General features: G+C 53.9%; 2 protein-coding genes across 10 annotated transcripts in view; one reads left to right on the top strand and one right to left on the bottom strand.

The window, feature by feature from the left end:
- Window positions 1–433: 433 nt before the first annotated feature.
- Window positions 434–6,017, top strand: ARL6IP4 (ARF like GTPase 6 interacting protein 4). Of its 2 annotated transcripts, XR_011699251.1 has the most exons (7): window positions 434–533; window positions 1,887–2,080; window positions 2,395–2,736; window positions 3,125–3,242; window positions 4,385–4,454; window positions 4,609–4,776; window positions 5,605–6,017. XR_011699251.1 is itself a non-coding variant. In XM_071571887.1 (6 exons), the coding sequence occupies exons 2-6, from the start codon at window positions 1,894–1,896 to the stop codon at window positions 4,663–4,665; spliced, it is 774 nt and encodes a 257-aa protein (XP_071427988.1). In that variant the 5' UTR covers window positions 434–533; window positions 1,887–1,893; the 3' UTR covers window positions 4,666–5,589. The 2 variants fall into 2 exon arrangements, 1 of the variants encoding a protein (XP_071427988.1); XM_071571887.1 differs by lacking the exon at window positions 5,605–6,017 and having other exon boundaries at window positions 4,609–5,589.
- The window catches only part of PITPNM2 (phosphatidylinositol transfer protein membrane associated 2), a 130,163-nt gene continuing 123,384 nt past the window's right edge, over window positions 5,638–12,416 (bottom strand). For all 8 annotated transcript variants that reach the window (XM_071571877.1, XM_071571882.1, XM_071571881.1 and 5 more), the window contains 4 exons: window positions 11,629–11,778; window positions 11,359–11,542; window positions 10,081–10,209; window positions 5,638–9,846 (listed from right to left, as the gene is read on the bottom strand). In XM_071571877.1, coding sequence (XP_071427978.1) covers window positions 9,514–9,846; window positions 10,081–10,209; window positions 11,359–11,542; window positions 11,629–11,778 — 796 coding nt within the window. In that variant the 3' untranslated portion in view covers window positions 5,638–9,513. The remainder of the gene's footprint in view (window positions 9,847–10,080; window positions 10,210–11,358; window positions 11,543–11,628; window positions 11,779–12,416) is intronic.

Raw genomic sequence — 12,416 nt, 5'->3', positions numbered from 1 at the left:
TGACACTCTTCCATCTACACAGGGAATTAAAGAAGCCCATTACCTTTTGATTTGGTATGTGCATGAGCCTCTGAAGAAAATTAATTGCGTATATTCGATGTACACACAGACTGCTGGATTTATCAAGGGGCTTTTCCATTCATCTCTTCACTGCAGTAATTAGAGCACGTCGATAATGACCTCGAGAACCGCCATGGGCTGAGTGAGCGGGTCCAGCTCGAAGCACTCGCAGGGGACCCGCTGCATTTTTGGCTGGCGCTGCCGCTGCTGAGCTGCTTATTAGGAAAACCCATTAAAACCGCCCCTGGCCAAGGGAACGGGCGGTGGTATCGCTAAGCAACATCCAAGCCTTTATCTGCGGGGGGTCCCGCCCGCCCCCGGTCACCCCAAACCGAGCCGCGGCCGCCCCGGAACCAAAGAGCGCGGCCCCGCTGCCGCCCGGCCCCGCGCGCGGCGGACGGGAACGGGGGGAGCGGCCGGCGCGGACCCGGCGGCGGGAGGGCGTCAGGGGCGGCGGGACCGGGACCGGCCCGGTAAGTGCCCCCCGGCCGCTGCTCCCCACGGGGCTGAACACACCGGGGTGAGGGTGCGGGTGGGGGGCACGAACGCGCGCGCTGCGGCGGCATCCCGGGCCGGGGGGGCTGAGAAAGAGCCGCGCTCTTAAAGGGGCCGCGCCTGGAGCTGTGAAATCCTTAAAGGGCCAGGACACCTCTTGCTGAGCTCTTAAAGGGCCAGCGCACCTTGTGCCGGGCTCTTAAAGGGCCAGTAACTCCCAGGCTACCCGAGCCCCGGCGGGAGGGCAGAGCCCGGCGGGCAGGAGGGGCTGGCCCGCTGTGCCCCCAGCCCGGTGGGAGAGCCCAGCTCTGGGGCACTGCCAGGCCGGGGTGCTGCAGGGGTGGGTCAGGGATTTGTCCCCTTCCCGCAGCAAGCCCCGGGATGGCGCAGGGTGAGCCATTCCCTCAGCCATTACCCGGCTGCTGGAATTGGATAACGTGGGTCCTGCTGCCACAAGCCCCAAACCCACCCTGCAGCAAGGCCCCGGGTGAGGGGTGTGTGCACTGAGGGCACCCCCTCTGACACTTCCCTGCCTGCCCTTAATTGGTGTTGGTTTGGGTTTTTTTTTTTCTGACTGAAATTTCCCTTTGGAAATCAATCAACATTCAGATTCCCTTGGGAGTGAATCGCTGCCTGGGAACATCGAGGGGGTAAACATACAATTAATTGGATGTGGTAGTTGGAAGGTGGCTGTGAGAAAGCATTTCCCAGCTCCTGCTCTGCCCACGGTGCCAGTTTGTTTTTCCCATTAAAGGGAGCACGGCTCATGCTGGCTCTGGCCTGAGGCTGCCTGGGGCTGATGGAGGGGCTGCCAGCTCTGTGCATGATGCTTCCTAAAAGCAAATTGGAATATTAAAAATTCATTTTTCCCCTTGGCTTGTGCCTGCTCTCAGTATCTTAAATAATGGGGTGATGGACTCTGTGCTCGGCTGGGGGAGGATGTTTTGTGCAGCATCCATTGCACCTTCCTGGAGCCTTTCCCTGCTGCAGCATCAACGCTCCCAGTGCCATGGGGGCACTGTGGGGCACAGCACTGCCTGCAAACTCCAGCCTCAGACCCCTCAGTGCCTGCCCACGGCAGGGATCAGCCCCGTTCCCTAAGGACAAACAGGAAAAGCGTGGGGAAGAACCAGTGGGAGGGTTTTCCTTGTGGAAAACCTGCTTGGGGACTGTTGTCTGAGGTGCCAAGGGCTGCCTGATCCATCTCTCCAAGTGGGAGCTCAGCGTGAGCAGAAAGGGGGTTTGCCAGGAGAAGGGCTGGTTGGCTTAGAGGAGGACTGAAGGTTTTGGGGGTTGGTCCCCTGTGTCACTGATGTCCCTGTCCCCTCCAGGCTGGCCATGGCCCACAGCCAGTCTCGGAAGCGATCGCGGAGCAGGAGCAAGAGCGGCTCTCGGAGCAGGCAGGAGAGGAAGGAGAAGAAAAGGAGGAAAAGCAGCAAGGATTCCCAGCAGGGCAGCAGCTCTCCAGGGAGGAGGAACTCTGGCTCTCATGGACACCAGTCGAGCCTGGCAGCAGCCAGGGAAGGTGGGGAAGGCCTGTGACTGTGGGGTGGGGGCACAGAGGGGCCCAGATGGGAGAAGAAGGTCCCTGGGTTTAGTTAAAGGGATGTGTATCACCTTGCCTTGCACTTTGTGCCTGTTTTGGTCTTGTTCTGACAATGCTGATCTGGCCCTGCAGCACCACACACCCTGGCCCCACACACCATCATGTGTTAAAGGGGTTGGCATGGGAGGGTCTCCCAGGCAAGAGGGAAACCAGGCTGGGAGGGGGGGTCACCAACATCCCTGCCTGCTGCGGGGCCAGAGCTGCTCCACTCACCCTCTGCTGATGTATTCCAGAAAAGAAGAAGAAAGGAAAGGACAAAAAGAAGAGAAAGCCCGGTACCTCTTCCTCTGAGACAGCATCTTCATCCACCAGCTCTTCCTCATCTTCCTCCTCCTCCAGCTCCTCTTCTGATGACTCCAGTGATGGCGACTCCAAAGAGAAGAAGAGTCAACATGGCAAAAAAAAGCGAGTGAAACAGAAGGACAAAAAGAAAAAGAAGAAAAAGAAGAAATTAAAAAAGAAATCAAAAAAGAAGGCAAAGGAAAAGGCTAGGGAGGAGAAAGCCAAGGGAGAAGAGGTGCCTGGCCCCTCGCTGGAGCAGTGGCAGAAGGAATCAGGGGAGGACTCTGGGCCAGGTAATGATGGTGTTTCCCTCCCAGAGCCCTGTGCACACGGGAGTCATGCTGGTCCCATCCTGGACTCTTGTGAGGTGTCTGAGGGAAGCAGGGCTGTGTACAGGGAGCAGCTCCAGGCTCTCCTCCGTCCTACGTACCATGGCTGCCTTCAAGCCACACTCAGAGATTCATTTGTGAAATGTTCAAGTGTAGTTTGTACGTGTGAATGGGGAACAGAGATGGAAGGACACAGATAACAGTAACATCCTGGCAGAACTGATCCTGCCTTTGGGATGTGAAGTGGCCCTTCCTTTGTGTGGTTCACTGGACCCTGAGTACACCAGGAATCTGGTGTGGGATGTGTGGGGGCTGGGCCTGGAGCTGGGTCTGACTGACCAGTGCGTTCCAGTTCTGACAGATGAACAGAAATCCCGAATCCAGGCTATGAAGCCAATGACAAAGGAAGAGTGGGATGCGAGGCAGAGTGTCATAAGGAGAGTTGTGGACCCCGAAACAGGGAGAACCAGGTATGATCCCTGAGGAAAACGGGGGTGGGTTGTCCACTCCCAACCTGCTGTGTGGGTTGGAGTCCTGGAGGATGCCTGTCCATGGCATTGCAGTACTGTGGGTGGGCCCAGGTGCCCTTCAGCAGCAGAGGCCTGAGCTGACCCCTGACAGGTCCCTTCCCATCAAACCCGGTGTAGCGTAGCCAGAAAGTGACACAATGACACCAAACTGTGCTGGGGCTCCACACAAGGGATACTGGGCTGTGTCCCACAATCCCACTGCTCCATCCACTCACCTTTCAGCTCCAAAGCACCAGGTGCAAGTGAGGAGGGAGCATGTGCCCCGTGGGGTTACAGACAACAAACCCAAGTTCATTTAGCTGCCAAATAGAGATGACCCAGTTTTTAATAAAGTGCATCTTCTCAGCCAGCAGAAAACATCATGCTGAAGAGAATTGGGTATGACAAGTCCAGTCTTAAAATAGAAGGCAGCCTGCAGGGCTCAGGGAGGTGTGGAACAAAGGTTGGTTCCCTGTAAGGCATGTAATGAAGACAATTAAACTTCTGTTCATGTTTGGAGGTGTGAATGGCCTCAAACACTGCTTGGAATTTGCTCACCAAGCTGCTCCTCAGCCTGGCTGCATCTCAGGCCCAAACTGACTCCTGCTCCTGGATGGCTCTGCAGTTTCCTGGGGCAACCAGGACCACACCTGAACTCTGTAAAGGAAGAGCTCTTGCAGGTGTTGGGGCACTGTGTTGACAGTGAAACCTGCAGATTTTGTGGTGGAAGGAGATGCTGTTACTGTTTTCTCATGTCAATGTGACTGCACACAGCAGGCAGTCCCCACAGCCTGGGGCAGGGCTGGCTGGATGACGATTTCCCAGGGGACTGCACCTGTCCTTGCTGCAGTGTGGTGGCATTAATCCCATGGAGACAATGGAAAAGCCTGCTGTGCTGTCTAAAGCTTGACACAGCCAAAAAAATCGTCACATAATAATGCAATGTCAGGGTAGGTCATCACTGGCCTTGCCTCGAGGTGCATCAGCCCAGCACCTGGTCCTGGGCTGTGGGAGATTGGGGTGGGGAAGGGGTCAGCACCTTCTGCAGCTGCAGGAACTTGCCAGTAGCTCTCATGGCTCGTGGGGCTGTGCTTGTCTTCCAGGCTTATTAAAGGAGACGGAGAAGTCCTGGAAGAAATTGTCAGCAAGGAGAGACACAAGGAGATTAACAAGGTAGTGGGAACTGGGCACCAGCCTGAGCTGCTGGGGGTGGCTGGGCACAGCAAGGGAGCTGCTGCACCCAGAGGTGGTGTCTCTTCACCACGGGTGGTCCTGGCGGGCCTCCATCCTCGGATGATGCTCTGAGCACCTGTCCCTCCTTTTGCAGCAAGCCACGCGTGGGGACGGGCTGGCCTTCCAGGTGAGGACAGGAATGCTGCCATGAGAGTGCAGGCACCAGCCAGGCCAGGAGCCCACCCAGGTGGCAACCTCTGTCTCTGGACCACATTGACAGCACCAAGTCAAGATGTTCCCTGGGGCACTTTGCAGCTGCTCTGTAAGTTACTGACTGGGAAGGAGAGCAACTTCAGTGGTTCATCTCCCATCAAACCCGGTGTAGCTTCTCCCTCTGCCTCTGAGGCCAGTGTGGCTGTAATGCACTTGAGCCCTCCGTGCCCTGACGCACGTATTGCATGCTGGAGGAGCTCAACAGCACCCAGGGGATGGGTGCCAAGTACCTCAAAGTGCTGCTGCCCCTCTGCTCTGGGCTCTGGTTGGCAGGAGCCAACGCTGTGGCCAGGACAGGGTGTGTACCAAGGCCACAAAATACACAACTGGCTGCCGCTTTTTCCCTTCAGGGGCTGCTCGTGGCTCCTTCCTTGCTAGATCTGGCTTATGGGCCCTGCACACTCAGAGAGGAGCAGCCTTGGTGCTGTGGCTCTGCTCAGGCTGCAGCTCTGCCCTGCACCCTTCAGTGCCACCCTCCACTATGCCCCGGGGCTTTTCACAGCCTTCCTCTCCTCGGGTGGCACTGGGGAGCACTGACCTGGCACGCTGCACTGGGAGCTGTGCAGGGGTGGCTTTGCCTTGCTGTCTGTGCTCCTGCATGCAAGTCCTGTCCCTTCCCCACAGCGCAGGCCCTGGGCAGTGCTGGGGCTCAGGATTGACTTGGCCCATGGCTGCTCTGAAGCAAACAGAGAAGCCTTTCACCCACTGCAAAGTCCATACATCAACAGACTGTAAAAAAGAAATGGATAAATGAGTTAAAGGACTAACAGGTCCTTGCAGGACTGATCTGCCCAGAGGGTTTCCACGTTCTTTGCTGTAGCCCCATTAAACTGGCACCTGCTTACGCCTCGGGGTTTTGTGACTTGTCTGTTTCTAGAGTCTCCCCCCACCAAAAAAAGCAGACAGAGAAGAGCCTTCCCATTTCTTTAATCTGTGTAACTCACAATGATACTGTACACGAAGCACACCAGGCGTTGGAACGATGCACTAACAGCAAGGAGGAGAAGGAAGTTGTACAGAAGGTTTGCCACACACAAGCGAGTCGTCGGCACGGACTGTACACGCAGGGGCGTCCCCTCGGGCATCCCCTCCGGTGGTTCCCCAGGCAGGGCTGCTACCCCTAAAGCCATTTTTTATAAATAAAATATAACTAACATTGTCGGAATATAAAATTGACAGTCGAGGGTATCAACAGGCAGAGGGAGGGGACCGTAAGGCTTCTAGAACTAATAGGAAATGCAGCAAACAGTGGCGATACCTGAAGAAGGGGCTGCTACAGCAAGCACAGTGGCTGCTGGGTGGGTGGGAGGGTGGTGGTGACCCTTTGGCTCGTTACTGCTCACGATCCCACACTGTAAACGGTTTTTGGTATGAGAATTTCGCCTCGTCTGACTTGAGTGATCTGAGCAAACCCAGGAAAACAGCTCGGAGGGAACGCACGGGCTCCCCTGATGGGGTTTAAAAGAGTTTAAAGGGACAGCGTCAGGTAGAAAGTCTGGCCCAAGAGTGCAGGAATAGAAAAAGCTGCTTTTTATAAAAAGTGTGAGCTCTGCAGCATTCCCATGGAAACGAAAACCCATCCCCAAAGCCCGAGGCAGCCTGTGGTGCAGGCTGTGTTGTGCTGTGTACAGAACAGGACATGGGGCTGTGCCGGGGGCTGCCCGGACAATGGCCAAGGGAGGAACACGAGAAACTTCAGACTCTTTCATTTCAAAGCAGACAAGTGATTAGTAACAAAGGTCTTTAACCTGACAGTGCCCCTTTAGTAAGGATGGAATATACATTCATCTTTTCCCTCACCGCATCCAAACGGATCCTCTTCCATACACGTGGAAAGGCATCGGGTCACATGCATTGCTCTCCAAAACAGCTCGGAACAAACAGGTTATGAACACAGAGTTGAACTATTGCTATTGTTCTGTGAGTGAGTAGCACGTTGATCTTTGCTTCAGAGGGATGAGTGCCAGATGGGGGCGGCTGAGGACAGAGCGATGGAGACGGGCATGGACTGAATCAGTGAAATAAAAACTTAGTGGCATTTTTCCTGGTAACTACACCCACCTCCTCTGGTATTATTGCAGCAATAAAGGTCCTGCTCTACAATTGCTTCTCCATGTTGGATCCATGCAATGGCAACAGATGGGGGGCCAGGGAAAGGACCCGGGCAAGGTTCAAGAAGCTCAAAGGATGAGGACGGAGGTGTTATGACTGTCAGGCTAACTGGGTGGTAGCTGTTTAAAACATGAAGTGATGGAGAGGTGAGTATTGCACTTCTGCATTCATTGACAGTTACATTAGACTTGGTCCATAAAGTAATTGCTTTGTACATAATGCCTGAAACAAAAAAAGCTACATTTTTAAAATATTAATAAACCCTGAAGGTTCCAGTCCCTCCAGACATTATTTTTTCCTCTACATAAATAAATAACTTTCAATTTTATATATCCACTTTCTATGGTGAACATTTACATTCGCCTCTGTTTTACACTATCTACACATAAGAAAATGTGAACATCTCATCAACACTGGAAAATGTACAGATCATGCCTTGATTGTGGACTTGGAGGAAAGGTGAGTTTTGCAAAGGCCATATCCAAATTTGCAGAAATTATTTAGTGATGTGGTTTAGTGACTTCACAGAATGGATTGTGGCTTGACTTCCTACTCAGATGGCATCTGTTTGATAGAACATTCAACTAGCAAAAAGCTGGGACACTTCACATTGTTTTCAAACCCAGTGAGCTCTGGATGTACATTCAGAGAGCGCCAGGCTGAGTCGACAGAAAGGGAAGTCAGTTTTCAGTAACAAAAGTCATCAGGTACATTCTGTAATTGGGTAATTATCAAAGAGAAGTGGTTAAACATTTTGCAGTCGGGCTGCAAGATGTGGGAGACGCCCTGGGCAGGCGGCAGTCGGGTCTGAGCAGCACTGCCCTTCCTCTGCCTCCCTCAGACCCTCCACGGACACGTGAGATCGACCTTGGGTGTCAGATGAGTTGGATTTGCCTACCGTGGCCCAGAGCCAGCGAGCAGAGCAGTGTTCACAGTGCTGTGTATCTCAGTGCGGCCGTCCTGCACTTCTTACTGAAACAGGTAATAAAATGAAGCAGCCAGTCTAAAAAATTCTCTGTTATAAATAAGATCTCTGTAAGTAGAAAGTGGTATTATAAAGACAGGGAGGTGTGGTGGGGAGAAGCAGGGGTTACACGTAGTCGGGGAGCTCGGTAGGACTAGAAAATCTCCACATGAAGAGGCCAACTGGAGTCTGGGGATGGGCACCTCAGGACCCCCAGTGTGGATGCTCCTCCACCCCAGGAGGAGTGTGCAAGGAGGGAACCTTGGCTGGCCCCAGGAGGGAACAGGACTAAGGGGCTTTTTGGCAAGCCCTGGCTCTAGGCACTGTTCTCTGTCCCCATCTCAATGCCACTGGGTGCCAGCTGCCCTCTGCCACGCACCCACCCACTCGCTCCAGCAGCACAAAACCATCACCTCAGGCACATCCACTGAGAAACACACCGGGAAAATTAAGATATGGCCTTTTCTTAAGGTTGCCTGACATTGTTGGCACACTTCCTTACAGTCTCCTTACTGCTGGAAAAACTTCTGCACAGATTGTTTTCTTAAATATGTACATATATATATGTGTGTGTGCATGTATGTATAGATACACACACACCCTGGCTTAGCAATATTTCATTGTCATGCACTACAAACACTGGTGTAGCTACATGAGATGGTAACAGGTTTCCATTCTAAAAATCATCAGTGCAAAAAACAATAAGGTTTTACAGTTCAGTAACTACAGGTAAAAGCAAGTCTAGTTCCCATGAAAGCTGCTACTGAACTTGGAGAGAACCTGGGAAGAAGAAAACGTCTCAGAGGTGGGTGTTGAAAGAGTCAGACCCTGCATTTGGATGAGAAGAACTGCAATGCAATCTAGCTGAGTGCCTTCAGCTGCTTCCACATATACGGTGGTTACTGTTGGAAATAATATATAGCGAGACTATTTGGAGAGTTTTAACAGCAAATTAAGTGTCTGAGGTTTGTAACAGCTCAAACAAAATAAGCTTGTATTCCTCTTTTAATAGGTCAACACATTAAATTCCATTGGCTTCTAAAAGGTCTCTTTAAAAAATAACAGTAATAACAACGACCCCGCTGTTTTGGGCACCACTCTGCCAACATTCTGCCTCTGCCAACAGCATCAATAAAGCTTGAGCTCTGCACTGCACCAGCTCCTGGAGAAAGTTGCTGCACTTGGAGCTCTGTATGGGTGAAGCTCTAGGCTGCTCTGCCTGGCACAGCCCACCATTCATCCCTGGCTTGCGGTGCCATGTCACCGAACTCTGCCCGCGCCAGCAGAGTGCCCAGTCTGACTCCTGGCACAGCCCAGGACAGGCTTCCTCAGCCTCCCGCCCCGTGGTGTGGCTCTGAGGACAGGGCTCTGCCGGCGGATCGGAGCGATGGCTAACGAGGCGAGGAGGCACATATTTACAGTCACTAAACCTGGATAAGAGAAGGAGGCAGGAGGGAGCCTGATCTCCACCTGGAGATGTGTCCCCCCCGATTTCCAGCTGCTCCTTGGGCTGACGCCGCACAAACCCGACACTCTCGCTGCAAGGCCTGCACATTCTGCGCGGGAAACATCCCAGCTCTTCCCAGAACACCGTGATGTTATTGGAGTAGCACCATGTTTACCCTTCCAGCCCGAAACGCCGGCCCCGGCCTTCTTTTCTTTTGTTTTCTCCTCCGGTGGCTGCAGCTGACAATCCTGGCTCTGGCCTGGCTACTTCTGCCCCAAGAGGCCAGACTCCAGCCGGGACGCCGCGCTCCGGCCCCAGCAGCCCGTGGCGATGCTCATGCTCCGCTGGCTGCGCTCCCTGTCCCTGTCCTTGTCGCTGTCCGACTGGCTCTGGGTGCGCTCGGGGCGGTGGCTGCTGGCCGAGGGCTGGGAGGAGATGGTGCGGAGCAGGTGGTTCCTCTTGCGCAGGAACTCGGCCTGGCTGGGCAGGCCGAAGCTGCCCTTGCGCAGCGCCATGCGCGTGGTGTTCTTGGCGGGGCGCGCCCGGTGGTTGTACTCCAGCTGCGCCAGGTGGGCAGCGTAACCCTCCGTGATGAACTGTGGGGTCAGAGGGGCGAGGGCAGAGTTAGAGGGATGGGACATGTTTCCCAGAGAGCCACTGGCCACCAAACATGTTTGCTGTGCCTGGTTCTCTCAGACTGATGTGCTCTTGCTACATGGGACAGTTCCCGTTCTCTTGGCCAACACCAGCTCAGCCACCATTCTTGAGATGACCAAATTCCCATCTCCCTCCCACAGGAGGCCCTGGGGCTCAGACATGCCCCCTCCTACCTGACACTGGCTCTGCAGCTTCTTGGTGGGTCGGCCAACGATGTAGATGTGCGTGGGCGGGAGGCTGATGGAGCTGTACACGGAGATGTCCTTCGTGGATCCGTACGCCGCGTGGATCCTCATGTGGAGCTGCAGGGAGAGAAAGCAACACACAATCAGAACACACAGACACCCCGTGCTGTTCAACAGGCGGGGCTTTAGGCTTCCAAGAGCATCTGTGGGAATCTCAGGTCACTGGAATTTATGTAAGTTCCCAGCTGGATAATGAATCGGCGAGCAAGGCACTAATTAATGAGCTGGGGATGTTTACAGGCCAGAACAAGAGGAGTAACAGTGAGACAAGAGCAGATTTCCACTTGCTGATCCACAGCCTTGCCTTGAGGTCTGCAGGGGGCAAGGATGCCACACTCTTTTCTGCCTGTTGTCACTGTGGGAGAAGAGCTGCAACCCCCCTGTGCAGGAATCATTAGTCAGGAATGTTCCCCTCCCACAGCCACTGCTGTGACCTGTTTCTCAGGGATAAATCTGCCTCCACTCCAAGCAGAGAGCAGCTCCTGGCCAACCCTTCATTGGTGGGCTGGAGCAGGGGCTGACAGGGGAGGTGTGGACACTGGTGCCACCAGACCAGCCAGCTTTGTGCCTGGAGCCAAAGGTCAGGGAGATGGAATTTCTGACCCTGGTCCCAAACTGGTTCTTCTGGAGGACAAGGGAGAGCAGGCAGCAAGTGAGATCCAGCTGCTCCTACCACTGGACTCAGGCTGAAACAAGAGCCCAAGAGGGTTAAGGACAGGCTCATCAAGGCACACTTGCCAGCCACAGAAATTGTTGTTTTATCTGAAGCTTTTCTGAGCCTCTGGGCTAAATGATATTAAGACCTCTCAGGAGTCAGACACTCAGAAGATCTCTGTGGAGTCTCCCATCAAGGCTGTGTGGTCCAAGGCCATTTCTGCAGCAGCTCCATCCCCTCTCAGTCCTGCTGGGTGCACCACAGACAACCGAAAACCACCAAACAGGTGACAAAATGTCCACATGTGGAAAAGCAAGGCTCGGCCCAGCACCAAAGTCCTAATGGAACAGAGGCAGCAGTCGCAGAGCAGAGGCAACAATTTAACAGCACAGACATTTTTGTAGTGCAATAAAAGGAATAAAATAAAATGAACAGATTAATCTTCCTCTGCAGCTCCCATTGCTGCCAAGAGGCTGCTGCTGACAGGAACAATTGGACAAGGAGCAACCCAAACCCGTGCCACGATCCTGTTTCAGCATTCCCAGGCTTACGTCCGTGATGAGGGACTTCAGGAAGTTGGCCTTGTGCCGCAGTGGGTCGTGAACGAGCCCATCGCAGAAGGACACGATGCCATGGGGGAAGTTGTGCTGTGCTAACCATGCCACCACCCTCTGCTTCTGCATGTCAGGGCGGCCTGTGACGTAGATAATGAGGTAGCCGAGGTCTTGCCAGTGCCTAGAAGGAAAGTCACGAGTCAATGGACTGCAGACCTTAAGCAATGCTGGTGCCAAACAGACTGACTGCCCAGCCCCTGCCCTGACCTTACAACATCCACGGCTCCAGCCCGGACTTTGGGGTCGCTGCCCATGATGGACACGCTGGCTGCAAAGGAGCCGTCGATGCTGAACACCACGAACTCCGTCCCCTTGGGCAGCACCGTGATGTAGCTGTCTGCAAACGTGTGGTCTCCCCTGGGGAAAGGGATGTGGGTAGTCAGAGACAGGGAAACAGTCAGAAGGCATCACCAAGCCCTGAAGAGCACCACGAGCCCAAAGCAGCACCCAAACCTGGCCCAAAGGCTCCAACAGTGATGCCACCCTCGGTTACAGGCACTGAGTGAGGGTCTCTGTGTTAAAGTCAGGATGGAATAGTACTCTGGAGCCTTGGCATCAGTGACTCAAAGTAGTACCCCCAGAAAACCACTTCTGTGTTAACCACTGAGAAGAGCCTCTCCACTTCCTCCTCCTCTCAGAGCTCAACACCAGCAATTGGAGCTGACCTGGAGCCCCTGGGCTGTGAATCATCACAAGCACAAAGTTCTGTCCCTCAAGGACAAGTTTATGGTCTTTAAAATATGCTCAGTGGTGCAGTTTTGCAGATGACTATGAGGCCATACCCTGTGGTGCAGAAGACCTGCCCCTGCAGTGGGAGCTCCACTCCTGTGCTGGTGGTGATGCAGGAGCCAGAATAAAATCTGGATCTTCCTCTTACAGCTGCAGAGCACAAGTGGCTTTGCCTCTGTTGCTGGCAAACCAGGCTCAGACCCCACCCAATAACAGAGCTGCCCCACAAGGAGGGACGACCATGCAGTCAAACTCCTCTTGTGTTC

The sequence above is a fragment of the Pithys albifrons genome, chromosome 17, assembly GCF_047495875.1.
Source record: "Pithys albifrons albifrons isolate INPA30051 chromosome 17, PitAlb_v1, whole genome shotgun sequence".
In the NCBI taxonomy this organism is placed as follows: Eukaryota; Metazoa; Chordata; class Aves; order Passeriformes; family Thamnophilidae; genus Pithys; species Pithys albifrons.
Note: the sequence above shows the minus strand (reverse complement) of the source record. Positions and strands in the feature narration are given on the sequence as shown.

Bases quoted from the DNA above. Each gene is read 5' to 3' on its own strand.
- ARL6IP4 (XM_071571887.1), top strand. From the start codon at position 1,894: ATGGCCCACAGCCAGTCTCGGAAGCGATCGCGGAGCAGGAGCAAGAGC. The intron at 2,081-2,394 runs GTGGGGAAGGCC...GATGTATTCCAG, and splicing joins CCTGGCAGCAGCCAGGGAAG to AAAAGAAGAAGAAAGGAAAG. The intron at 4,455-4,608 runs GTAGTGGGAACT...CTCCTTTTGCAG, and splicing joins GACACAAGGAGATTAACAAG to CAAGCCACGCGTGGGGACGG.